This window comes from Ostrinia nubilalis, chromosome 22 (assembly GCF_963855985.1).
Source record: "Ostrinia nubilalis chromosome 22, ilOstNubi1.1, whole genome shotgun sequence".
Taxonomy (NCBI): domain Eukaryota; kingdom Metazoa; phylum Arthropoda; class Insecta; order Lepidoptera; family Crambidae; genus Ostrinia; species Ostrinia nubilalis.
Window position 1 is genome coordinate 7,493,265 of NC_087109.1, and position 27,124 is coordinate 7,520,388.

Below are 27,124 nucleotides of genomic sequence, written 5' to 3' on the forward strand. Positions count from 1 at the left end.
CTCTGCACCCAGGGTCATATGCTCTAGGCCAAAAGCTAAACTATAAGCCCACGGGGCAGCTCGACTTCTGGTCTGACTGGGATAGGCCGGCCATCAGCTGCATACAGCAGCGCCCCAGTAATTTAGGACAGAATCTGGAAACCGCACCGAAATTAAGCGTCCGTCACATCGGCTGCATCCAGCGTCATGTGCTCTGGGCTAACCAGGACCAAAGGGCCAGGTCAACAACCCAGCATCCTGGCAATCTTGAAGAGAATCTGGGACCTTCGCCGTGGACTAAGCTGTAGCTGGATAATCTGCATCTAGTCTCCTGGGTTCTGGGCTCACTGTGAAGTTACTCTGCATCCAGGGTCCCAGCAGTCTATGACCGAATTTGAATCTGGAGCCCACGCCCTTACGCTTTGAAGCGTCTTACACCTCAACTGCACCCAGCGTCATGGGTTCTAGGCTGATTGGGTAGCTTCATCTGCGCCCAGGGTCACAGAAATCTAGAACAATCTCCAACTGCTCGGCGTCGTCGCAGTTACAAAGCGCGGCCTACGACGCCTGCCCCTACGCGCCCGACATGCTGCCCGCCGCCGAGCGCCGCCGCCGCGCGCGCCGCCCCGGGCCCAAGCCCGAGACCAAGCTATAAGCCAGCCTGACCAAACTGTAAAGCCCGGTCCGTGAGCACGTAGAATTTTGTCCAATGACTCGCTATCTATCACTATCGCGCTCGCACACTCACTGCGGGTGCCAGTCGCACAATCGCGACAGCAATATAATTACGCGCGAGCGATAAGGATGGGTAGCTTGGGGTCATTGGACAAAATTCTACGTGCTCACGGACCAGACTATAGCTGGAACACCCCTGGTAGTTCTGGACTGACTAGGACGAGCCATCAGCTGCACCGAGTAGCATCTCAGAAATGTAGGACAGAATCTGGAGCCCACGCCCAAAATTAAGCGTCCGTCACATCGGCTGCATCCAGCGTCCTGGGAATCTTGAAGAGACTTAAGCTGTAGCTGGTTAATCTGCATCTATCCTCATGGGTTCTGGGCTCACTGTGAAGCTACTGTGCATCCAGGATCTCAACAGTTATGACAGAATCTGGAGCCCACGCCCTAGATGAAGCGTCTTACACCTCAGCTGCACCCAGCGTCATGGGTTCTAGGCTGATTGGGTAGCTTCATCTACGTCCAGGGCCTATCTCTCCAGCTCCAACTGCTCGGCGTCGTCGCAGTTACAAAGCGCGGCCTACGACGCCTGCCCCTACGCGCCCGACATGCTGCCCGCCGCCGAGCGCCGCCGCCGCGCGCGCCGCCCCGGGCCCAAGCCCGAGACCAAGCTATAAGCCCACGGGGCAGCTGGACTTCTGGTCTGACTGGGATAGGCCAGGCCATCAGCTACATACAGCAGCGCCCCAGTAATTTAAGACAGAATCTGGAACGCACGTCCAAGATCTAGTGCCAGATACCTCTCTGCACCCATCGTCATGTACTCAGGGCTAACCAGCACTAACGCGTCCTAGGCGTCCAACCATCTTGAAGAGAATCTGGGACCTACGCCGTGGATCAAGCTGAAGCTGGATAATTTGCATCTAGCCTCCTGGGTTCTGGGCTGACTCTGCATCCAGGGTCCCAGCGGTCTATGACAGAATCTTCTTGGTAGAATCTGAAGCCCAAGCATCCGACAACGGCTGCATCCAGCGTCATAGATTCTAAGCTGTTTGGGATGCTTCGTCTAGTTACTCTGCACCCAGGGTCCCAGCAGTCTATGACCGAATTTTGCTTGAATCTGGAGCCCACGCCCTATATGAAGTGTCTTACACCTCAGCTGCACTCAGCGTCATCTGCTTCCAGGGCCGATCTCTCCTGCTCCAACTACTCGTCGTCGCAGTTACAAAGCGCGGCCTACGACGCCTGCCCCTACGCGCCCGACATGCTGCCCGCCGCCGAGCGCCGCCGCCGCGCGCGCCGCCCCGGGCCCAAGCCCGAGACCAAGCTATAAGCCCACGGGGCAGCTAGACTTCTGGTCTGACTGGGATAGGCCGGCCATCAGCTGCATACAGCAGCGCCCCAGTGATTTAGGACAGAATCTGGAACCCGCACCGAAATTAAGCGTCCGTCACATCTGCATCATGTGTTTTGGGCTGACCAGGACCAATGGGCTAGGTCAACAATCCAGCATCCTAGCAATCTTGAAGAGAATTTGGGACCCTCGCCGTGAACTCAGCTGTAGCTGGATAATCTGCATCTAGTCTCCTGGGTTCTGGGCTCACTGTGAAGTTACTCTGCATCCAGGGTCCCAGCAGTCTATGACCGAATTTTGCTTAAATCTGTAGCCCACGCCCTAGATGAAGCGTCTTACACCTCAGCTGCACCCAGCGTCACGGGTTCTAGGTTAATTGGGAATCTTTATATGCGTCCAGGGCCTATCTCTCCAGCTCCAACTACTCGTCGTCGCAGTTACAAAGCGCGCCCTACGACGCCTGCCCCTACGCGCCCGACATGCTGCCCGCCGCCGAGCGCCGCCGCCGCGCGCGCCGCCCCGGGCCCAAGCCAGAGACCAAACTATAAGCCAGCCTGACCAAACTGTAGCTGGAACACCCCTGGACTGACTAGGACAAGCCAAGCCTCCAACTGTACCCATTTCAGCAATCTAGCACAGAATCTGGAACCCACGCCAGAAATAGAGCGACCGACATATCTGCACCCAGTGTCATGGTTTATGAGGTATCTAGGTGCAACAACCCAGCGTCCTAGCAATCTTGAAGAAAATCTGGGACTCCCGAAGTGGATAAACAGCATCTACTAGCCACCTGGATTCTTGGCTGACTGTGAAGTTACTCTGCATCCAGGATCTCAACAGTCTATGACAGAATTTAGAGCCCATATCCGAGATCAAACGCCCATACCTCGGATGAATCCAGCGTCATAGGTTCTAAGCTGTTTGGGATGCTTCATCTAGTTACTCTGCATTCAGGGTCTCAGCAGTCTAGGACAGAATCCGGAGCCCACATTCGAGATCAAACGCTGCACCCAGCGTCATGGGTTCTTAGCTAACTAGGAAGCGTCATCTGCTTCCATGGCCTATCTGTCCAGCTCCAACTGCTCGTCGTCGCAGCTGCAGAGCGCGCCCTACGACGCCTGCCCCTACGCGCCCGACATGCTGCCCGCCGCCGAGCGCCGCCGCCGCGCGCGCCGCCCCGGGCCCAAGAGACCAAGCTATAAGCCCACGGAACAGGGTCCTGGTTTCTGGGCCCAACGGGCTAGGCCGCCGGCTGAACCCAACAGAATCTTGGAAGAATTCGAGATCTTGGAAGGTTCTAAGTTCCAGACTGACTGGAACTGCCCGCCAGCGAGCGCCGCCGCCGCCACCCCGGACCCAAGCCCGAGACCAAACTATAAGCAACTATAAGCCAGCCTGACCAAACTGTAGCTGTAGCTGGAGCACCCCTGGTAGTTCTGGACTGACTAGGACGCTGACTAGGTCATCAGCCGCACCCAGCAGCATTCCAGAAATCTAGAACGCCCAAATCTAGCGCCAGACACCTCTGCACCCAATGTCATGTGCTCCGAGACAAAACTATAAGCCAGCCTGACCAAACTGTAGCTGGAACACCCCTGGTAGTTCTGGACTGACTAGGACGAGTCATCAGCTGTACCCAGCAGCATTCCAGCAATCTAGGACAGAATCTGGAGCCCACGCCCAAAATTAAGCGTCCGTCACATCGGCTGCATCCAGCGTCCTGGGAATCTTGAAGAGACTAAGCTGTAGCTGGTTAATCTGCATCTATCCTTATGGGTTCTGGGCTCACTGTGAAGCTACTGTGCATCCAGGATCTCAACAGTCATGACAGAATCTGGAGCCCACGCCCTAGATGAAGCGTCTTACACCTCAGCCGCACTCAGCGTCATGGGTTCTTGGCTAATTGGGAAGCTTCATCTGCGTCCAGGGCCTATCTCTCCAGCTCCAACTACTCGTCGTCGCAGCTGCAGAGCACGCCCTACGACGCCTGCCCCTACGCGCCCGATATGCTGCCCGCCCGAGACCAAGCTGTAGCTGGACCACCCAGGTTCTAGACTGACTAGACCAAGCGGTAGAAGACAGGTCATTAGCTGCATCCAACAACATCCCAGCAATCTAGCACAGAATCTGGAACCCACGCCAGAAATAGAGCGACCGACATATCTGCACCCAGTGTCATGGTTTATGAGGTATCTAGGTGCAAAAACCAGCGTCCTAGCAATCTTGAAGAGAATCTGGAACCCCCGAAGTGGATAAATTGCATCTACTAGCCACCTGGATTCTTGGCTGACTGTGAAGTTACTCTGCATCCAGTGTCTCAACAGTCTATGACAGAATTTAGAGCACATATCCGAGATCAAACGCCCGATACCTCGGATGGATCCAGCGTCATAGATTCTAAGCTGTTTGGGAAGCTTCATCTAGTTACTCTGCATCCAGGGTCCCAGCAGTCTATGACCGAATTTGAATCTGGAGCCCACGCCCTTACGCTTTGAAGCGTCTTACACCTCAGCTGCACCCAGCGTCACGGGTTCTAGGTTAATTGGGAATCTTTATATGCGTCCAGGGCATATCTCTCCAGCTCCAACTACACGTCGTCGCAGTTACAAAGCGCGCCCTACGACGCCTGCCCCTACGCGCCCGACATGCTGCCCGCCGCCGAGCGCCGCCGCCGCGCGCGCCGCCCCGGGCCCAAGCCCGAGACCAAACTATAAGCCCACGGGGCAGCTGGACTTCTGGTCTGACTGGGATAGGCCAGGCCATCAGCTACATACAGCAGGGCCCCAGTAATTTAAGACAGAATCTGGAACGCACGCCCAAGATCTAGTGCCAGATACCTCCTCTGCACCCATAGTCATGTACTCAGGGCTAACCAGCACTAACGCGTCCTAGGCGTCCAACCATCTTGAAGAGAATCTGGGACCTACGCCGTGGATCAAGCTGAAGCTGGATAATTTGCATCTAGCCTCCTGGGTTCTGGGCTGACTCTGCATCCAGGGTCCCAGCGGTCTATGACAGAATCTTCTTGGTAGAATCTGGAGCCCAAGCATCCGACAACGGCTGCATCCAGCGTCATAGATTCTAAGCTGTTTGGGAAGCTTCATCTAGTTACTCTGCACCCAGGGTCCCAGCAGTCTATGACCGAATTTGAATCTGGAGCCCACGCCCTATATGAAGCGTCTTACACCTCAACTGCACCCAGCGTCATGGGTTCTAGGCTGATTGGGAAGCTTCATCTACGTCCAGGGCCTATCTCGCTAGCTCCAACTGCTCGTCGTCGCAGTTACAAAGCGCGCCCTACGACGCCTGCCCCTACGCGCCCGACATGCTGCCCGCCGCCGAGCGCCGCCGCCGCGCGCGCCGCCCCGGGCCCAAGCCCGAGACCAAACTATAAGCAACTATAAGGCAGCCTGACCAAACTGTAGCTGGAACACCCCTGGACTGACTAGGACAAGCCAAGCCTCCAACTGTACCCATTTCAGCAATCTAGGACAGAATCTGGAACGCACGCCCAAGATCTAGTGCCAGACACCTCTGCACCCAGCGTCATGTGCTCTGGGCTAACCAGCACCAACGCGTCCTAGGCGTCCAACCATCTTGAAGAGAATCTGGGACCCACGCCCTGAATGGACCAAGCTATAGCTGGAGCGTCATCTGCATCCAGCATCCTGGATTATAGCTCGACTGTGAAGCTTCGTCAGCATCCAGGGATCCAGCAGTCTATGACAGAATGATTGGGAAGTTTCATCTACTCCTAGGGTCTCAGCAACCTAGAATAATCTCCAGATTCTACTCGTCGTCGCAGCTGCAGAGCGCGCCCTACGACGCCTTCCCCTACGCCCGACATGCTGCCCGCCGCCGAGCCGCCCCGGGCCCAAGCCCAAGACTAAACTATAAACCAGCCTGACCAAACTGTAGCTGGAGCACCCCTGGTCGTTGCGTCTGGACTGACTAGGAAGAGCCAAGCCTCCCACTGTACCCATTTATTCCAGCAATCTAGGACAGAATCTGGAACGCACGCCTAAGATCTAGCTCCCGACACCTCCTCTGCACCCAACGTCATGTGGTCCGGGCTAAAAGCTAAACTATAATAAGCCCACGGGGCAGCTCGACTTCTGGTCTGACTGGGATAGGCCAGCTGCATACAGCAGCGCCCCCGTAATTTAGGACAGAATCTGGAACCCGCACCGAAATTAAGCGTCCGTCACATCGGCTGCATCCAGCGTCATGTGTTCTGGGCTAACCAGGACCAACGGACCAGGTCAACAACCCAGCGTCCTAGGAATCTTGAAGAGAATCTGGGACACTCGCCGTGGACTAAGCTGTAGCTGGATAGTGTACCAGGACTTCAGCTGTTCCAGTCCAAAGCTTACAAAATCATATAAGTACCTTACAGATCCGCCTTATTTAGCTGGCCTAGGCCGAAAGATAGGTTTCTCTATGCTCGCAGCGCCTAGCCTTACTTTTGTAACGCCTGACTAAACCATGTCTGCATCTTCTCCCATCGATTGTATCCTATTCAAAGACTTGCTCAAATATTTCCTAACATAATAATATTCCTATTTTATAAAATATTTCACTTGTTACTAACAAATTAAAATTAGGATTAGAGAAAATACCATGACAGCAGATATCTTAGATAATAATAATTCGATTCTTTTTGCATTAGTCAATATTGTGTAAATATAATGAATTTATATTAATCCGTCCATTTATAAGTATAGCCCGACCAGGAACATAAAAACCCTGGCATAGAGGCGCGTCAATTGCATTTGATAGTGCAACACTGAGTACAGTCGTACCTGTGTTAAATTAATCGGCTAACTTTAATTTTAGGATTACGGGCTAATTTGATATTTTCATAAATTAACGAAAAAAGATTATATAGGTAACCTGGTTTAAATAAATGAAATGAAACCATCAATCGAGCTAGTAGGATTTATTTTATTATTCATCAATAATCAAATTCAGAACTTTAATATTCAACTGCAATGTCTGCTCATGAACGCTTCAAACTCGGTACCTACTTCTTTCCCAATTCCATAAAATTCAATACTTACAAAGTGACAAAAAACTTTAAAATAGGTAGTTAAAACAAACCACAGTTAATTTTCATAGTGGACTGTACTATACTATAAACATGTCAGTGAATTTGACAACCTTTGTTGGAAACATTATTCAATAAAAATATTGTCCGAACCCTTATTATTTCTCTTCGACAAATTTTTAACACATTGTGAACCACTTTTCTTTCACGACTATAAAAAGTTTTTAGCAATTTAATTCACAAAATCAATTGCACACATTTAAAACAAAGTTTGTTTACACTTTGACACTTTGCAAGGTGACATGTCAATGAAGTTTTCATTTACTATTGCCATTAAAAGAAATTAGTACCATTAGTTTTCCGCAACATGGCGAGGGTTTTTATGTTCCTGGTCAGGCTATAATTGGATCTCGAATATTTTTTTGTAAACTCTCAAATGTATTGTAATACCTACGAGTATTTTTATATTTATGCGAACTGTATAATAATGTGTAATTTTGTATAATACTGTATATTATACACTAACATAGTGAGGAACGGGAGTGAATAAATAAAATAGACATTTCAAACTTTTATTTACTTTATTATCTATATTCCAATTGTAAAAGGGGGAACCAGTCACTCGCTATCACTCCGTGTATCTACGCCACTACTGATCTTCAGCCATTTACACATATAAAGAAACATCAACCGAAATAAGGTTAAAAATTCACAAATACACATTTAATGTTGATTAAATCTAGCTTACAATTACCGGTTGGGGCGCGATGAGAGGTCGCGGGGAAAGGGAAATGAACAAGCTCAACGAACAACCGCTCTGTGGCTAGCATAGGAGGGTTGATGTTGCCGTGCCGACGTCGCCTCGCGCCCCCGCCCCTAGCCTAACTGTTCGCCCACGGACTTCGCGACTCGTCGGCCACAAGAAACCAAATGCTGTGAAGCACCTAAATTAGAAGCGACTGATTCGACACCTACCAGGCTATTGTAACAAAACCAATGATAAATCATTATTTCTTTCAATGAGTAAGCTAGACGACGAAAATATTGATATGGTTCGAGGACACGTGGATTACAAAAATGATTCTTATTGCACTGACATAGAATACTTTGCGTCGCTAGCGACCGGTCGGTGTACATGTCTACGGAAAGAAATAATCTAAACGATCCTACGCTGTTTGAATATATCTAACCTCGGAAAGTATACTACGAATGAAGTTAAAATTTACAATTTGGACTTATCATTATTAGAACACATGGCATGACTACTTGGTTGAGCAGTGCATGCTGCTGCAAACGATATTGTCCACCCCCACACACGACTAACAAAAATGACTTACTTCCATCAGTGCGATCACCTACTATGCTGTACTTATGTAAAACAAATACATATTAAAAATCGTCTCAAAAAATAGAAAAACAGAGAAATCCAACTGCGCCTAGACGTTAATACATATTCCTTACTTTAGTTATAAAAAAAATATAAAGCACAATTTTATATTTCCGAAGAACAACATTGCGAATCCTGTGTATTATTTACACATCTTAAAAAATACACTTAACCGATTCTTAATTGAATAGTTTTTGCGATAGTGCCAGACTGCGAGACAGACAACTTAGCCCAATAAAAATAACTTCAAATGCCCCCTTTTTTTAAATAATTCAACAACAATACCAAAACAAAGTGAAATAGCCGATTCCGTTAATGAGAAATTTATTTTCCTGGACTTTGTACAATGTCTTAAAAATCAACAATATTATGACTGATCAGTACACGTAGAATAAAATAAATGCTGAGCTCACGCATCGATATAGAGAGCATATTTTTATACATACACTATGTTCAATACCTGTCTGTAAAAATCGCTGAGATTTATTGGTACGTCTCTATACGATTCGTTCGCTCGCACTGCAGTAATTGTATTACAAAGTTCGCGCCCGCATCATAGCGGCACTAGCAGGGCTCGCGCGTTATCAACTAAACATGGTCCCGACACGTTATTCCATTTCGTCGATATTAAAAATAAAATCAATTTTATGATCTGTATGCGAACACGCGCGCGAGCCACGTCACAAAACGAATGTCAAAGTTATAAAATAATAGTGATTCGTCACTCAATAGTCCAATAGGCACTGAAAACAAAACTTCCTTACACACACTAGACTGTTTACTGTTTATTATCCTTACGCTAGTGGGAATTATTTCTACAACATAAAATTAAATAGTCCCGCGCCGCGGCTGTCCTGTAATATAAATGTGAGGACTCGGGCCAATGTTCGACGCAGTTAGACGCGGTTAAATATAAAAAATAGATTCTAGTTCTCTATAAAACTACATGCCTTATTTTCCTTAGCTTCATATACCCAAAATATATTATAGCACTCTTATAGCTACATGTCATTTTATAGAACTTCAATGAAAGCTCTTTTTTCTGCAATTCTTATGCCACTCACAGGCGAATGTATCGTCCGTAAACAATAAAATAACAGGTAATATTAACACGAGTTGTCCGCAACACGAAATACGCTAATATTTATAGACTATATTTAGACTTACTTTCTTTAGACTCAGTAAAACTTTCATGTATGATTTTTACTAAAATTAAATTTGAAAGTTACAACTCGAGTCAAAAGTTAAGTGTCAAATGCAGTGTTTTCATCATAGCTGCACTAAGTAATTTTACTGATGCAATTTTGACCGGAGTCTAAACATAATGTATAAAACTTAGCGTCACCACGGAAAAATACTGACAACACCACTGACTACTGTGGTATTTGTCAAGGAACATTTCATGGTGTTTCGCGTTGCGCCACAACAATTACCATCATAGTCCTTAAATACAAGGAAAAAGGGGTCAGTTTTGATGATCAATCAGTGAAAAGTGTGAGACATCTAGTAAAATGGTTTGTGAATCTACTTTTACAAATCGATTTACACATTAATATTACGATATAGACACTTATTGACATCCAATATTACTTATATTATAATAATAACTGCAAAATGTGAACTTTTTGACCATCAAAACCGTAGAAATATAGCTCTTCCGTCCATAGACATAGAGGCCATGTCGAACCGCGCCGAACAGAGTGATTAAATAAGTTTGCATTGTACTGCGCGCGCGGGAAATATTCTAGGTTTTAAGTGATGTGGCTTACTTTACTATTTATTATATTATGTTTTGCGGCCGAGTGGTCACTGCTCACGATGATATAAGCTGGAAAAAAAATTGCAGATTAGAAACTTACCATGTCAATAAACTGTGAGCTTTATGTAAAAAAAATGCATTATCATTATGACATTGTTGAATTAAAGTTTATAATAATTACAAAACAATCTACGACATTTTAATTAAAAAATAATAATTGAAGAGTATTTGCAAAGATCTTAAAAATAAATGAGCATGCAAAAACAAATGAAAAGCAAAAAATAGTCTACCTTGTAAAGAAAAGCGGGCGTTTATCCAATCCACTTCATATCAGTTTTATTTTATTTTCATAATATATTATTATTGTAATAATATATAACTATGTCCTTTTTATAAACTATAGGTATACTATGTAGACATCTACACTCCGCCCTTAACACTTAACATCTTAAATACACTGCAACAAACAAAATAAAAAACAAATCAAAATAAAGAAAATTGAAATCTATCATGCACTTATACAAATACACATGCAGAATACTGATTCAAAAGATATAACAAAGTAGCTGTAGTAGTTCAAAAGATATAACGAGGCGAAATAATAGTAAATTATTAATTCGTTCGAGTATAAAAATCTCTGAAAATATTTACTAGTAAAATGTATCAATGTATTCTGTAATAATATAGGAATATTTTGTTAGGCTGTATTATTAATACTGAAAATTAAAATGAAACATAATAACATTTCTTTCAATTTAAACGTTAACCAGAGACTACATACAAAAAAAAACTTTTGGACTTATTTGTATAGGTCGCGCAGCGAGAGTTGAGGCAACATTAGCCAAGATTTGTGTGTTATGTCTCTGCATACACTCGCACACGCTGACGTCAGAGTGACAAGCGCTTTCTATCCCGCTTGCACACATTCGTTTAATTCAGAAAGAGCGAAGTATCTAGCTAGTGTTTTAAACTTGAAATTATGTGATGCCACGTTGAACAATCATAATGATGACATTTACAGGAGAGCGCTACTATCAATTATACTGGGTTGTTACATTTCCTCTAATATGGTCGAGTGAAGCGATGGCTGGTTCACTCGTCATGTCTGTGAACAGGCGCTGCTTTCGGGGACTGGTCAATCCAAGTTATTCAAATTTATTTATGCGAGTCATTTCTACTAGTATTTAAGTATCTTAATCTGTAAGTCCAGATATTACCTTGTTTAATATACCACGCAATTTTGTATACCCATTCTTATAAGATACACCATACAAGAATGCGTGGTAAATTCAGTGAATTCGCCTCAACTTTCGTTGCGCGACCTATATGACAGAGACATTATAATAGACGTGTTTAGGCTGTAGCACTCACCGACTTGACTGTGGCCTTGATGAAGTCCTTCTTGTGCGCAAGGTCAAAGTCCGGGTAGTGGCTGTAGACCTGCTTGCACACCGTCTTCATGGTGATCTGCTCCAGGTTGGCGCCCTCCAGGATCTGCTTCACGTACTTCTTGATCTCATCGTCCTGGAACAAACGGTTCGTTAGGGTTTGTGTTCGGAATCTACTTGTACAATAGAGGTCCTCAAGTCCAACTCAGAGCATATTAGATATTATCATTAGGTTCGATTCCCAGTGATAGCGAATTTTGTTTCTTGATTTAGTTGGAGCTATGGCTAGTTCTAAGTTGCCTGGTTAACTACCATCATCTTACCTAAGGGAGTGACAAAAAAGTTTCCGTCGGACTTCTTGGCGGGAATCTGAAGCGTCATGTTATCGGTTTTGTTTTATTTCCTCAAATTCGTGTGTGGGCGACTATTAATGTGTAATAATGGTGGATTATTAAACATTGAGTGTTCGTGAACGTGCATGAGTGTGGGCAAGTGAAGCAGAACAGTGCATCGTGATTCTTCTGGTTCTCTCAAGTTGTCCATAGGAGGTCTCAGTAAAACTCTTTTCTAACTCGAATCACATATACTTGAAAATGGCACAAATCAAGTCGACCTCGACGTGTATTGCCAACATCATCAAAAAAGAAGAAGAAAGTTTCCGTCACTGTCACGTCGCTACGATTGCGCACCCAATACATCTCCATGGACTTAAAATGAGTGACGAAACAGTCAAGGCGACAAAAATCACCCGGGTGTGTGTTGACGATATGTTATAGCTGTCGCCATAACAACAAATACAACAGCATTGCTGTATTCCAGCAGTTGAGATAGCTTTATTCCTCGGTGATTGAAAATTCCGAGTTAGGTTCGCTTCGACCTTCGGCCTGATAATCACTTTTTTTTCATTCACAGGACTAATGCCACAGAATAATAATAAGTACTACGTACAGAAGTTTTACTTCGCGAAGGTATTTAAAAAATGTATGCTCAATGTCATTAATAATATGGTGTAATTTAGCCTGTCTCAAGAGTCAAGCACCATTTTGTTGACAAACGTCAGTGATCGGCACTGCGCCGAAGCTATAGGGCTGACTTCGGTAAAATGATGTGACGTGAGGTGCCAAACTGCGGAAAATGGCGGAGGAAATACATGATTTAGCATGAATTATGATGAATAATATTAACTACTTATTTACCTCTCAGTGTCTTGAGGCAACTTAAAAAGTACATTCTGTGTTTTTATTATTATTTAGGCAGTTAAATACTACACAGTATTTAGTACACCATTTTCTTTATTTTCTTCCATCATACACAAGACGCGTGCGTGAGTCAATGTTCGCTCGTATGTGAGGCCTTGTCGAATAGTATCCTGTAGGTGGGCCATCGTGCGTTTTTTGTTTTCGATGTAAACTCGCGGAGATGAACAGGCCTGCTAATGCTTCCTTGTTATGAATGAAGATAATAGACTGGGTACTCACAGTGGGCGGCCGCTTGGGCTTCTTGTCGGCGGGCGCGTCGGACTCGTCGCTGCCGTCGTCCTCCTCGCTGCCCTCCTCCTCGTCTTCGTCCTCGCTGCCTTCGCCGGACTCTTCGTCTGAGGACGCCTTCTTGCCCTTCTTGGCCGGCCGGCCCGCCGGCTTGCCTGCTGCCTTCTTTTTGCCTAGGAAGAAAGAAGGATATAATATTAGTCTGTGAATGCCTACATTAGGGTTCGATGTCGTAGTTAGCAAAAAATCTGGAACACAATACGTGAATCTACTTAACTCAATGCCTACATTAGGGTTCGATGTCGTAGTTAGCAAAAAATCTGGAACACAATACGTGAATCTACTTAACTCAATGACAACTTCAGCTTCCTTAGACAAGTAGCAAAAAGTGTCAGTTGTAATTTCGAAATTTCTGAGCTCCGGCATTTTTGTTTAGTTTGCTCCGTGAAGGAATATCGAAATCGAAACTCTTGTTTTGCCATTTGTCTAAGGAGGCAGATCCTGCTAGCGATAACTAAATCACGGAAGAATCTAAATAATGGAATTAAAAGAACCAATTCTGCTCGATTCGGATACAAGTCATGACTATTCTATTCTATGAAGCAAGTAAGTTTAAGTAATTTAGTACTTTAGGTTTGTGTTCTCAATACTCACCAGGTGGCGTGGGTGGTTTTCTCTTGACCGGCGTCGATTTGGCGTTGCCGGCTTTAGCCACGGGCCCCTTGCGGCCTTTAGACGCCACCGCCGGCGGCCGTCCGCGCTTGGACTTGGGCTCCTGTAAAAAGAACAATCGTTACTAACTGTCACTATGTGATGACGTATACTCGGCGTAACAACGAGCGGCTATGGAACTCAAGGAAGGATCAAGACTGTTTGTGTTTCTTTGTCTTAGATAATAATATGCACGTTAGACTATACCTAACTACTACTCTAACCCAAAGTTTATAGTTTTCATCTATAGTCTGGTCCGTGAGCACGTAGAATTTTGTCCAATGACCCCAAGCTACCCATCCTTATCGCTCGCGCATAATTATGTTGCTATCGCGCTCGCACACTCACTGCGGGCGCCCGTCGCACAGTCGCGACAGCAATATAATTACGCGCGAGCGATAAGGATGGGTAGCTAGGGGTCATTGGACAAAATTCTACGTGCTCACGGACCGGGCTTTACCATGTAACACGGCCATAGCCATTAAATGGCTTTGCTCAAGTGACGTGGAAACACTAGCCATAGATAAGAAGAAGAAAAGTTAATTAAATTTCTGTGTACGTCTTATTTCAAGAATAAAAAAACAGTATTATATTATTCTCTCCATGTTGATGCTTATGATGTTAGTTATTGAGTCCTGCGATATTGCTGGTGTTTTACAAATAACCCTGTATACGGTATACAGGGTTATTTATACAGTATACCTCAAAGAAGAAGCATGAAGTACTTACGTCAGACTCCTCGCCTTCGCTGCCAGACTCGTTCTCGCTCTCACTCTCGGACTTCTCACTCTCCTCTTCGCTGTCTGACTTGGCTCGCCTGCCGCGGCCGGGTTTGCCCGCCTGCAGATAAACAAATACTTCAGATTGCGAGATAAATCCTTGTCAGTTGATACTTGGACTGGCTGATAGTTTGGTTTAGAAGTATATTCAAAAACTTATGTGAAAAAAAGCTGATCAATAATAAATATCTTCCGGTTATTTGCTTGTTTCGTGTCTCACTCAAGCCTATCTCAAGTATCGCTTGGTTTGTCGCACTTTTAAGGCTGGGTTGCACCACCTAACTTTGACGGTAACTATAACGATAACCGGTGCTTTTTGTATGGAGTTTGACAGATTTTTGATGTTTGTCAAAGTTAAAGTAAGATGGTGCAACCCAGTCTAAGTATGTCTAAAAACTATAGCAACTGAGCTGACTGCAGAGTTATTGTGACGTTACTCATAAGCCTTTTAACTGGCCTTGAATCTTATCTATCCCGACATAAAGTTCAAAATACGGTGACAACAACTCAAGACGAGAGACTCGACCTATAACACAATCACGATAGAAGAACAACTCACCTTGCCCTTCTTGCCCTTAGGCTTGCGGCCTCTCTTGCCGGGCTTGCCGCCGGAGCGACGCCGGCCGCCGGACTTGCGCTTACGCCCGCCGGCCGCCGGACCCTCGCCCGCTTCCGGGTCAAAGTCAGAATCGGCCTCCTCAGACCCGCTCGGGTTGAACGAACCCTGTGCCGGAAGTTACATATAAGTATTCCTTCTTTGAATTTGAAAACTGTTATAGATCGCGCAGCGAGAGTTGAGGCGATTCCCACAAGCAAAGATTTGTATAGTCTGGTCACCGAGCACGTAGAATTTTGTCCAATGACCCCAACCCCAAGCTATCCTTATCGCTCGCGCGTAATTATATTGCTGTCGCGACTGTGCGACGGGTGAGTGTGCGAGCGTAACAGCAACATAATTACGCGGGAACGATAAGGATGGGGTAGCTTGGGGTCATTGGCCAAAATTCTACGCGCTCAGAGACCGGGCTTTATCTGTATACGCTCTTCTCGCGTTGAAGTCTTCTCACTGATTTATTCTGAATTTAAATATTACATCAGTGTGAGTACGTGCTCGCCTCAACTTTCGTTGCGCGACCTATAAGACAAGACGTAATCTACACAACGTCCGTTTTTTTTTATTGAGGACTTTACTGACTTAAACTTTGACACATTCTAAGCAGCATATGAAACCAATGTATGCATAAATATTACATTGATAGCAACATTGTGGAGTTAATTATATCACTCCATGCATTTAGTTGAAACTTGCTACATCATAATTTTCATTGGATTATTAGATTAAAACGAATTACACAAATCCTTTACGTTTGTAGCAATTAAGCCATTCCACATTGCTTTAGAAAGTTAAACAAATTAAAACGCATGCAAAATAATCGTGTCTTTATACAATGACAGATCAATTAAAAATAATCATTTTCATAAACAAATCAATTCAAAAACATAACTCCATATAATTTCGCATATCCCTTCAAAATATAAAATGATAACTTACATCGCGCAATTCACTCTATTAGGAGATACATGAAAAGCAACATTGTTTTATTATATGGTAACAATAACACGTGTTCATCGAATGAAATCATGCGAAATGTAACGTGATAGGGAAGAGAATAAATTGTAGTATTGAATGAATAACTAACACTCACATCGGAATCCTCTGAGCCGTCCTTGGGTGGCTTTGGTCCTTTCACTTTAGTCTCTGGGTCCGATTCGTACTCTTCATCGGAGTAGCCTGCGAAAGAAAAATCTAATCAAACTAAATAAAGAATTGTAAAGGCACATGCGAGGATTAGGCCCACACTTGGACTGGGATGCGCGGCGCGATAAGCTTTATCGTACCATTTTGTCGATTATACGTGATAAGCCCATACATTTGTCGTCTAAAACCATCGATTTATCACGGCACGCATCTTAGGCCGGCTGATGTTCGCATATTTCTTCTGACATCCACATGAGTAGGAGTATCCTTTTTCTGCTCTGGCGGAATTACAAGGCCAAGTCAGTTTTTATCTTTCTGTTTGATTGGTGTTACACGGCCTGTTTTTAGTCCTCCATCATCTGCCTAACCTACCTATCTAAGTCTGTCGCTATAATAATAATGTTAGATCTCAGTAGCTCCTAAAGACTGTTCGCCGAGAGTTGATAAATATTATGAAATGTCTTGCAATAGCGACTGTCGCTTAATTATCGCATTCTGTATGGCGGGCGTCGTTTGTCACAACGCGCACTGAGTACCATGGTACGAGCCACGCAGCTGTCGTCAAGCGCCCCGGCCGGCGTGCCGCAATGTGTGAAACGCAATGTGTGAAACGGAAGGAATAGATTTATTTTACATAAGACCGAAATGAATGGTATGACAGTGGGTAGGGCTTTGCCCAACATTGGGATACACTATAAGCCACTTGATAATAATGAAATACTTTTTATCCAACACATGGACGCCACGTGTTTGATCCGTATCCCCACGTATGCCCTAACCGGAATAATTCCCGTAAATTTAAAAGAGATAATAATGATAATCTACCAACTTTTTCATTATATCGACAAAAATAATTAGCGGGCCGCAATTTATAATGAGTTTAGAACCTCTGATATTTAATTTTTTTTATCAACTCTCGGCGAACAGACTATAGTCACTGATCGTCACATTACATCAGGTGACGCTGTTCACAATCTTCTGAGATGTAGGTAAGCAAATCCTTGGGGGAAATTTTTTAGAACGCAAATCTTAGAGGAAATCTTTCTTCTCAGCATCAGCCCATAAGTTGCTCGGAAGTGATGGTAGGGCAAGCTATATTTGGGATGTGTCAAGTGCCATGGAAAGGGTTAAGTACTAAATAAATATTTTGATTTTTGAGAAATCGTTTGGGTGAAACGAACGATCGATAGTGTTGTGCACTCACCGCGGCTGTGCACCTTGACGGCAGCAGAGCGGCGATTGTTGCTCAAAGACCATGTTGTCAACCATTAGTAGGACGTCCTATAGTTAAAACAAACGATAGTGATGTGCACTCACCGCGGTTGTGTACCTTGACGGCGGCGGCGTTTGTACAGAGAATTCGGTGTCGATTGTTGCTCAAAGACCAGGCTATCATTAGTTGGTTGGACGTCCTATGGTTAACTCTAACGATAGCGTTGTGTAATGTGTACTCACCGCGGTTGTGCACCTTGACGGTAGCAGAGCAGTGGCGGTGGCGTGCAGGGATTAACTCCGATTGTTGGTCAAAAACCATGCTATCATTAGTTGGACGTCCTATGGTTAACTCTAACGATAGTGTTGTGCACTCACCGCGGTTGTGCACCTTGACGGCAACGGCGGCGTTTGTGCGGGGATTTCGCCGATTGCTGCTCAAACACCATGCCGCTTTGTCCTTAACTAACGATAGTGTTGTGCACTCACCGCGGTTGGGCATCTTAACGGCAACGGCGGCGTTCGTGTACAGATAATTCGGCGCCGATTGTTGCTCAAAGACCATGCTATCATTAGTTGGACGTCCTATGGTTGAAACAAATGATAAGTGTTGTACACTCACCGCGGTTGTGCACTTTGACGGCGGCGGAGCGTGGAGTGCGACAGGAACTTGAAAGCGGCCGTGCGAGTTTGTTGCCCATTGTTGCTCAAATACCATTCTGCCTAGTCCTTAACTAACGATAGTGTTGTGCACTCACCGCGGTTATGCACCTTGACGGCGGCGGAGCGGCGCGGGCGGCCGCCGGCGGTGGCGGCGGCGGCGGCGGGCGCGGCGCGGGCCTGGCCGCGGGCGTGCGGCGAGTTCGCCGCCGGCTGCTGCAGGAAGCCTACGAGACGCGCCGCTAGTTCTGACGCGCCGCCTATATGGGGAATAAACGTCACGAGAGTTAAGCTGAGTTGCACCACCTAACTTCGACGTAACTATGACGATAACCGGTGTTTTTTGAATGGAGTTTGACACATTTTTGACATTTGCCAAAGTTAAAGTAAGATGGTGCAACCCAGCCTTAGTGTATTGTTTTTACTTCATTAGACAGATCAATTTTGGTGAGAGTCCAATGACGGTTTAACTTTCCCCCGGGACAAACTTGAACTTCATTGGTTGTTTTTATTGGCGGTCAAGCTGTAGATCCTGGCTACACAGGAGTTGCACCGGTGGGAAAGAGAAGTGAAAATAGTCCCATTTTAATTTATTAGAACAAAAATAATGTGCAAAATGCCGGTTAAAGACATGAGTTTACAAGTACTAACATTATCTGCTGATCAACAAAACTTTCGGACATTATATTAATAATCTTTAAAACGGTTCCCCGAAATATTAGTAAAGAATTTGCAAAAACATGTGTGTACACATCTTGACACATTGTGACCCAACAAAACAAATACAAATTGTAAGACCGAAAGTCTTTGGCAGAAAAGCAAAAAGCTTCACGCCCGTATTCACATACGATGCTTGCTTAAGTGAAGCAGCAAATCGAACGCACAGCGTTGAATAGAGTTCTGTGATTGGTTCGTGTGTGACACTGTGCGTCCACGCACACTGTGAGACCTCATAATAATGTTTTGTGAATACGGGCTTTAATTTATTACACACCAAAAATAAGCTGAATCTTCACCAAATATTGTCACAAAACCATATGTAGTACCACTGACCTCTCTTATCCAGATCCAGCATCTCGCACATAGTGCGCAGCTGTTTCATCTCCATCTTGGCCGTCTCCTCCAGCTTGGCCTTATAGTCGCTGGAGCCGATCGCCCATTCATAGCCCTTGAACTTCTTGATGTTCCGCTTCACGTTGCGATCCAGGCACAGTTGCTGTGGGAATTTGGGGAGATTGTTGAATGAAGTCGGTATAAATAAGGCTCAAAATCCTTGAATCATACTGTAAAACATAAGAACGTTACGATCTAGGCATTGTCACGTAGCTCATAATACTTCTAAAATCAATTTAACCTTTAACCGACGACGTGCGGTCTCACAGACCGCTCCGGTTTTTGAAATTTCTGGATTGCAATGTTCTACTTACTCCCGTGTCCCGAACGTCTCAGTACCTTCGAGTTTAGTTGCCCATACGCGATTACAGGTAGTGGTTACATCGATAAGGGCAGTTTTGATAAGATAATTCTATTTAAAGTTCAACAGCGGTCTGTGGGACCGCACGTCGCAGACTACGTGACTTTTTTGTACCATACTAAAACATGCGTTTTTGTTTTAGACGACTCATTTTTTGTAAAATTGATGGATCCTGGGCCACCACAACCTAGCAAAAGACATTTCCTAATGATATATTGATATTAGGACTTATTATTATGTAAAAGATGGTAGTCTGTAAAAAAATACCGCGAAACGGGTAGTAAAGCAAACAGTGACATCTATTCTAGGCTCTGACATGCCAAATCAGCCTGATGTCATTGCACCAGCTGCAAAAAGGACGTACATTTTAGTCCACCTAAATTGAAAACGAAATTATCTTACAGGTGTTACCTATGCATTCCGAAAATGCTTGGCATGCGGTAAAAAATAATGTCCTGATTGTGCCTAATGTTTACCCTACGTCAAGTCGTTTACAAGTTATATAGGTATTATGGAGCTCTAGTGTAATTTCAATGAAATTAAGGGTCAAAAAAGTTTTAGCCATATTTAAATAAATAATATACATTGATTCCTCACAAATTACTAGTATGTTTATTTGTAATACTATAATGTTCTCAAAAAATATAAAACCAATATACTTTTATACAAAAAATGATTACTTTTTGAGTAAACAGTATAGCGGTCCCACAGACCGCACGTCGCAGACGGCGTGACAAAAAAATCACGTCGTCGGTTAAAGGACAAATTCAAATGCAGACTATAATAATAAAATAGTTATTAGGATGTTTCAAGGGCAGCTATTGTTAAAGCCCAAACCAGTTTTGTAATTTGGTGTCAACCCCAAATAATCCAGTTGCGATGCAGAATATAAGATAAAGTGACTTACAATGTAAATAAATCACGATAAAGTTACGTTTAAGTTACGTTTAAGTGCATTTGGTACAAACCCCAAAGGGTTATTTGGATTGCAAAATGTAAGCCTAGCCGCAGACTGCACTTTTTATCGGCCGATAGTTTGGTCGAGCTGTTGATCAGTATGAACATTCCTCATAGAAATTGGAAGCCGACCTAACTATCGGCCGGTTAAATGTCTGTAATCTGAGAGGTGTCTAAAACGTCTACTTACGCCGTATAGATACTGGTGCAGTATCTTCTGGTCCTGGGTCTTGAAGCGCGACAGGGACACCTCGACGTTGCTGATGTGGCCGAGCGGGATGCCCTTGCCGGCTGGCAGCGGCACCGGAGGCTCTGTTGGCTGCGGGATAAGTGTTAACCTTAGTAGGAGTTACGGATTACGGAGTGTCGGAATTTACAGACTACACCCGCTGACAGGCTTGGTGTCGGCGGCAGTAGTTAAAGAATCTTGTCGACGGCTTTTACGCGAATTGCGGCGACATGCGACAGGTGAAACATCTGCGACTTGGGTGACTAGCCTAACCATATACTACACTGACAACATCGCGTTGCGAGTTGATAGCAACTGCTAAAGAAGTCGCTGATGTCGTTTGCTGTTGCTGACACAGTTTTCCCATTTGAACGAGATGTTTAGTCACCGACTTACCCACCGACGAAAAGAGTTGACAGCTCATGTCAAACTGCATAAATCATTTCACCTATCATTTTATCAATTTAATGTAGATCACGGTCACGGTACATGAATGGTCCTTCGAGCCCGATTATATAGCAATGATCCTTCAAGCCGGATTATTAACGTAGAAACATAACCTTAATTAAGGAACTTACCTCCTTCTTGGGTTTGGGCTTGGGAGCCTCCTCCTCCTCTTCTTCCTCTTCCTCCTCTTCCTCGCCCTCCTCGTCTCCCTCCTCGTCGTCATCCTTAAGCCGGATCTCCAGTACACAATCAACAAAAACATGTCAACATTCAACATTTTCTGCAGGCAATTTTTTTGAATGTTGAAATGTTTTGGTTGATTGTGTAGGGCAAAACACTCGCTGGAGACCCGGCTTTAGCCTTCTTGGCTGATCTTTTACCTCTACTCACATATGGCGGTGGCACGTAACGACATTATAACGTGTTATGTGTAGTGGAACTTACCTCCTTCTTGGGCTTGGGCTTGGGAGCCTCCTCCTCTTCTTCTTCCTCCTCCTCCTCCTCCTCGCCCTCCTCGTCTCCCTCCTCTTCGTCGCCCTCCTCGTCGTCATCCTTAGCCTTCTTGGCTGGCTTCTTGGCTCTATGAGAAATATTTGGGATATTTTATGTAGGTAACGATTGTTTTGTATGCGTCAAGAAAGAGTTCGTTTCAAAGTACCGCTGTCCACTGTTGGACAAGGCCTGCACGTATAAGCGTATTTATAAAGATTATAGGCTCTTCAATAGAAAAACAACTTTTTCGAATGTATCAAATAATAATAAGAAAACTCAATATGTCTGGAAGAGACCGCTTTACACCTTTAAGACCGCCTAAATTGTGCCGAATATTTTTTATTCTCTTTTCTTTTGTTTCATTTTTGTCTTGTACAACTTGTTTTGAAATATGCAAAATTCAAAAATATCTTAAATAGCGCATCTTTTAAGAGATGATTCTTAGATGGCATCATCGCAGGACATAAAGTGCAACACACAACTAACTTTCTATAAAGATACGAAGTTAATTCGATAACAAGCATTTCCTCGGAGCAAGTATGAAATTGAATGTCCTGTTGCCATCCTCTTAGTACACTCGACAGCATCATTTGCTAATAAATGTGCCAATTTCACAGCACAAATCAAAGGATCGCCGCACACCGGCTTCACGTCACAGCCACAAAACGCCGCCGCCGGTGTATAGTATTTGTTTAGACTTTTTTTATGTCGACTTAACAGTTGCAAGTTGCAAGATTGTTCTTATTACAACTATAGGTAAAGCGGTTAAGTCAGAGCCTAAAATATGGGCACGGCACTGGAAAGGTGACATTGACATATTATGACGTGACAGAGCATACAAATCTGCACATTTGAAGACTCGATGACATTTGACGTCACAAAAACACCCTCCCTTGCCGCTTCTATCAGGGCCGGACCGTGAGTTTAGGGGGCTCTGGGCTAATACTACTTAGGGGCCCACCTACTATACACTTTCGCATTATCGTCTATCTTTGACTTTGACTTGACTTAGCTGGGCCCTTGAATCCACGGCGTCCTTGGCTGAAGCCCAAACAGCCATATGGTAGATACGGCCCTGGCTCCTACCACATGCACTGACTTAGCCGGTTTAACTTGATTGTCTATTGCTGTACAATATATAACCTTATTTCAACAGCGTAAAGTTCAAAATTATTTGAATTTTTTGTACTCACTTCTCTTTGGGCTTCACTTCATCTTCGCCTTCGTCTCCCTCCTCCTCCTCTTCCTCCTCATCCTCCTCCTCCTCATCTTCTTCTTCAGTGTCCTATTTAAAAGAAACCTTATAATAATCATAATAAGATTTAGTTTACGGTATTTTGACCTCTATCTTCTAAGTGATATGGGTGAAAATTACATATCGTCAATGAAGTTTTTTTTTAATGCACATGGCAAGACAGGTATTTGACCGCCATCGCACCTGGTGTTAAGTGAGATGCAGTCTAGGATGGTACATATCTGCCCTGTACGTGCCTATCCAACATAAGTCATTTTTTGACGGTTTTAACATTTTGATGCCATTGGATGAAGAAAGACCGCGTGCTTTTTTCCGACCAATCTTCTGTTAAATGTGCAATGTTTGACTTACGCACTGTTAGAACGATTTTGAACTTTCATTTAACACATTCGAATGCGATCCACGACACGAGATTCCCCGTTCTCAATAATCTCGTCTGGTCACTTTACACGTTGGACGCCACGCGGCTCACCGGTGAGCCTCGAACAATATTTCTACTGTGTCTAGTGTTTCGGCAGTAAACGACTTGAGCGTGACTTAAGCCACTGTGTCGCTAACTAAATTGACTTTCGGTCGCGTAATTCGCACCGCGCGATGTCACTTACTACTAAGTTACTACGCAACACAGACTGTGCTACGCAAAAACATTGAATGCGCTGTAGCGGAAACGCTTGCTAGACGAAAGGTTAAGTGCATTGCAAGAGCCAATAGGTTAATATTAAATAACTTTGCTAAAGTATAGTTCTTGCATTTCAAAAACTACTTTTTTTTAATGTGAATTTTGCTAAACAACAGGTTATTATTAAGTATGTAGCTTTAACTTTAGTGAAAAGCGAGCCAACAGAGATGATCATCATCATTTCAGCCATAGGACGTCCACTGTTGAACATAGGCCTCCCCCAATGTTTTCCATGGTGATCGATTGGTAGCGGCCTGCGTCCAGCGCTTCCCTGCTACCTTTATGATGTCGTCGGTCCAACTTCTAGGTGGACGTCTCACGCTGCGTTTTCCGGTACGCTGATAGATCCGGTACGAATAGAGATGATAGATTACTGTTAATTGATAGCCATATTTCAGGAATATGGTCAAGCATAAACGTAAATTATTGAAAAAACGAAAACTCTACATTGTAAATAAGTATTGTGTTGTTTCATTGAACGCACCTACAAAAAGAAAAGATAAATACTAATGCATTACCTCTTTCTTAGGTTTTTTCTTGGGGGCGGGCTTCTTGGCGCCTTTGTCATTTGCTTTTACGTCATCCTTTTCGTCTTCATCGTGTGTCTCGCCGTTCTCTTCCTATTTCCAAACAGATAATTACGATTGACTTTCATTTCTAAGGTAAAAGCCAAACCGCAAAATTTGCGGTATTCTTGCAAATTAGGCTAATGACACGATATTAGATTCGTTAGTTTAGTCAAATTAGTTCTCCCTATGCCTTTTTCAAGTTTATCGCTAAACGCGCGTCGATGGGTCTAAAAAACTTGGTGTGCGGCATGCTAAGACAGGGATGGCGAACCATATTTGGGGTACGCCACCAATCACAATATTATTATTCACTATGAAATAAAATAGTGAATAGTGTTTTAAATGAGAGTGGTTATTATGACTCTCGCCAGTAGCACCCCTTGTACGTCTAAGTGCTATTTGATGGCACGTTTATGACTACATACATTTTTTTAGAAAGGTGGCATGTTGATACATAAAGGTTCGCAATCTTTGCCTTAACCCTTTAACAGTCATAACATAATCTCAATTTTCATTGTTTTTGGACCTTAAGATAAGCGAATAAGGTTCAAAATATGGTGGGAACTAGAATATTCCCACTGCCTTCTGAAGCCTTAAGCCTAATGGTTAAGAATGGCTTAATTAAACTTAGAATGTGAATGATAGAGTATCACGAACCTTTTTGGAGTCACTGTCTGCTTTTGCATCCCTCTTCTCATCCTTGGCGTCATCAGCTACGTCATCCTTACCGTTGGCCGTGGTGGATTTCGCGTCACCTGCACAAATCGAAATATCCATGTACCATTTGAATATTTCATCAAAAGGTTCTTAAAATCTTATAAACCAAATATTTTTGACAACGGGACAAAGTTGACCCTCACTGGTTGGGTTTTTATTGGCGGTCAAGGTGTAGGTCCTGGCTACACAGGAGTTGCAGCGGTGGGAACGAGAGGTTGGAATATTCCCGAAACCAAATATATTTTCACAATGAATGAAAATTGGATGATACAATGCACTTTGGAAGTCAATGTGAAATGTGACGACTTTACTCTGAATAAATGAATAGTTTCTTGATCTGTTTTCCTACTCAGATGTGCATACTGATGTGTCAAATGTCTCATGTGTTATTTATAAGTACTAGCGATGCCTGAAGCTTAGTACGCGTGAAAGTCATCCAATCAACCGAGCTCTCTCTTTTATAAGGGACTTCTTACAGAATGGAGGTCAAGCTACATGTCAGGATCTTTATAATTGTGCCTAAATAGCAAGTAATGCAATTTGCATGAGTCAATAAGAAAAAAATCTGATCAGTTATTTTAGAGTCGAAAAAAAACACCAGGCTGAAGGCATGAATTCAGGAACATAGGTAGATAGGTCAATAATGAAGTCCACTGGAGCTAAATAATTGACCTTATTACGAGTACATAGGGATACTAATGTATATTTTTAGCATAATGGCTCAGTTACACTGTGCGGGAAATTGATCGAATAGAAGTGCGAACAGAAGGTGTACGTTACTCCAGCTGGAAAGTAGCTCCTAGAGTGATATGAGTAGAACGTATAATTAGTTCCCAACATGGTGTAAATGTGCGCTGAATTAGAGATTAGTGCGTGCTGTCGTTTTGGTACAAAACGAAAAAAACGATTCCTGCTGGAGTAACGTTGTTCTAGCAGGAAAATTCTAAACGAATGATCGGAAAGAGAAAAACTGTGTACGAGCAGATAGCTTATATTTGTTCTATTATGTGAGCTGAAAATGTGATTTGTGCGCCTTCAGGTTTTCGAGATATTGCATTTCCTGCCAGGGTAACGTTTTGCAGAATGCTCTATCTCAATAACCGTTATATGTGCGCCTATAGAATAAACACACACGAGTAGCTCTTGATTTGTGCGTATATGTGAAAGAAACATGTTTATGAAAATATTTATAAATATCAAGTAATCGAGCTTTCTTCAAAATCCGAAAAAATCGTGTAGCGCCTGAATAACAAAACATACAAGCTCACTGAAAACTGTATTCGATCCTTCTTAATACGTATTATAACCATAAAAAGTTTCAAAAACGCACATTCATGGGTCATTGAATAATATCACTAAAAGTAAATACGACGGTGCTATAATTTTGACGTCAAATTACAAGGAATCAGCTACACCAAGATGAGCGGATGTCAACCTTATAATTAGAGCGTTTATTAAACAAATATAAAATATAATATTCAGCTTGAAATGTATCGCTTAAAAAAAGATATACACAAAAACATCAAATTGTAAATAACGGCTGGTTACCCGACCAAATTCGAATGCATACAAAAAAGCGACGGATTCATACACATCGATGACCTTTCACATTGAGTGTATTAAACTTAAGCTGTTGTTAGTACAGTCGTGTTTAAATATTTTGGCAATTATTTTAAATAGTCGTATTTTAGATTGTTAATGAAAAATAAATACAATTTGTAACCACATCAAATGAAAAACCCTTATTATTTCTCTTCTTAAGAAACTCTTATCAATTTATCTTAAAAAATATTTAATCATGACGTAAAATCACAGATCAATATCGTTCGAAAGACAAGACACTACTGGACAAAGGCCTCCCTCAAGGATTTCCACAAACACCAGTCCTGCGCCACTCGCATCCAGCTACCTTCCGCGACCTTCACCAGATCGTCGGTCCACAATGTTAACGGTAGAACCTTTGTAGTAGAACCTTTGTATAGAAACTGTAAATACTCGTAGTAATAAAATGTAACTATTGTCTAATGTGTTAGAGTAAGATAGATATAGTTGCTAATACTTGCTAGAGTAAGATAGATAAGTATTGTTATTAGAGTAAGATAGAC

The 27,124-nt window shown here is 43.6% G+C and overlaps 2 protein-coding genes across 2 annotated transcripts in view; one reads left to right on the forward strand and one right to left on the reverse strand.

Annotated features, from left to right (window-relative positions):
* Positions 1–3,067: 3,067 nt before the first annotated feature.
* On the forward strand, positions 3,068–5,405 carry LOC135083052 (nematocyst expressed protein 3-like). Its single transcript, XM_063977816.1, has 4 exons — positions 3,068–3,390; positions 3,954–4,058; positions 4,578–4,706; positions 5,273–5,405. The coding sequence occupies exons 1-4, from the start codon at positions 3,068–3,070 to the stop codon at positions 5,403–5,405; spliced, it is 690 nt and encodes a 229-aa protein (XP_063833886.1).
* A 2,215-nt stretch (positions 5,406–7,620) lies between these two features.
* The window catches only part of LOC135083053 (protein DEK), a 29,366-nt gene continuing 9,862 nt past the window's right edge, over positions 7,621–27,124 (reverse strand). Inside the window, exons 3-17 of the mRNA XM_063977817.1 lie at positions 24,960–25,057; positions 24,252–24,353; positions 22,993–23,084; positions 21,752–21,887; positions 20,822–20,950; positions 19,254–19,416; positions 18,299–18,460; positions 16,276–16,361; positions 15,129–15,293; positions 14,520–14,630; positions 13,734–13,854; positions 13,071–13,252; positions 11,576–11,728; positions 10,495–10,661; positions 7,621–10,273 (exon numbers count right to left, since the gene is read on the reverse strand). Coding sequence (XP_063833887.1) covers positions 10,653–10,661; positions 11,576–11,728; positions 13,071–13,252; positions 13,734–13,854; positions 14,520–14,630; positions 15,129–15,293; positions 16,276–16,361; positions 18,299–18,460; positions 19,254–19,416; positions 20,822–20,950; positions 21,752–21,887; positions 22,993–23,084; positions 24,252–24,353; positions 24,960–25,057 — 1,709 coding nt within the window. The 3' untranslated portion in view covers positions 7,621–10,273; positions 10,495–10,652. The remainder of the gene's footprint in view (positions 10,274–10,494; positions 10,662–11,575; positions 11,729–13,070; positions 13,253–13,733; positions 13,855–14,519; positions 14,631–15,128; positions 15,294–16,275; positions 16,362–18,298; positions 18,461–19,253; positions 19,417–20,821; positions 20,951–21,751; positions 21,888–22,992; positions 23,085–24,251; positions 24,354–24,959; positions 25,058–27,124) is intronic.

Coding starts and splice junctions, on each gene's coding strand:
- LOC135083052 (XM_063977816.1), top strand. CDS start 3,068: ATGGCCTATCTGTCCAGCTCCAACTGCTCGTCGTCGCAGCTGCAGAGC. Junction 4,059..4,577: donor GCTGTAGCTGGACCACCCAG/GTTCTAGACTGA, acceptor ATATGCGTCCAG/GGCATATCTCTCCAGCTCCA. Junction 4,707..5,272: donor GCGCGCCGCCCCGGGCCCAA/GCCCGAGACCAA, acceptor CTATCTCGCTAG/CTCCAACTGCTCGTCGTCGC.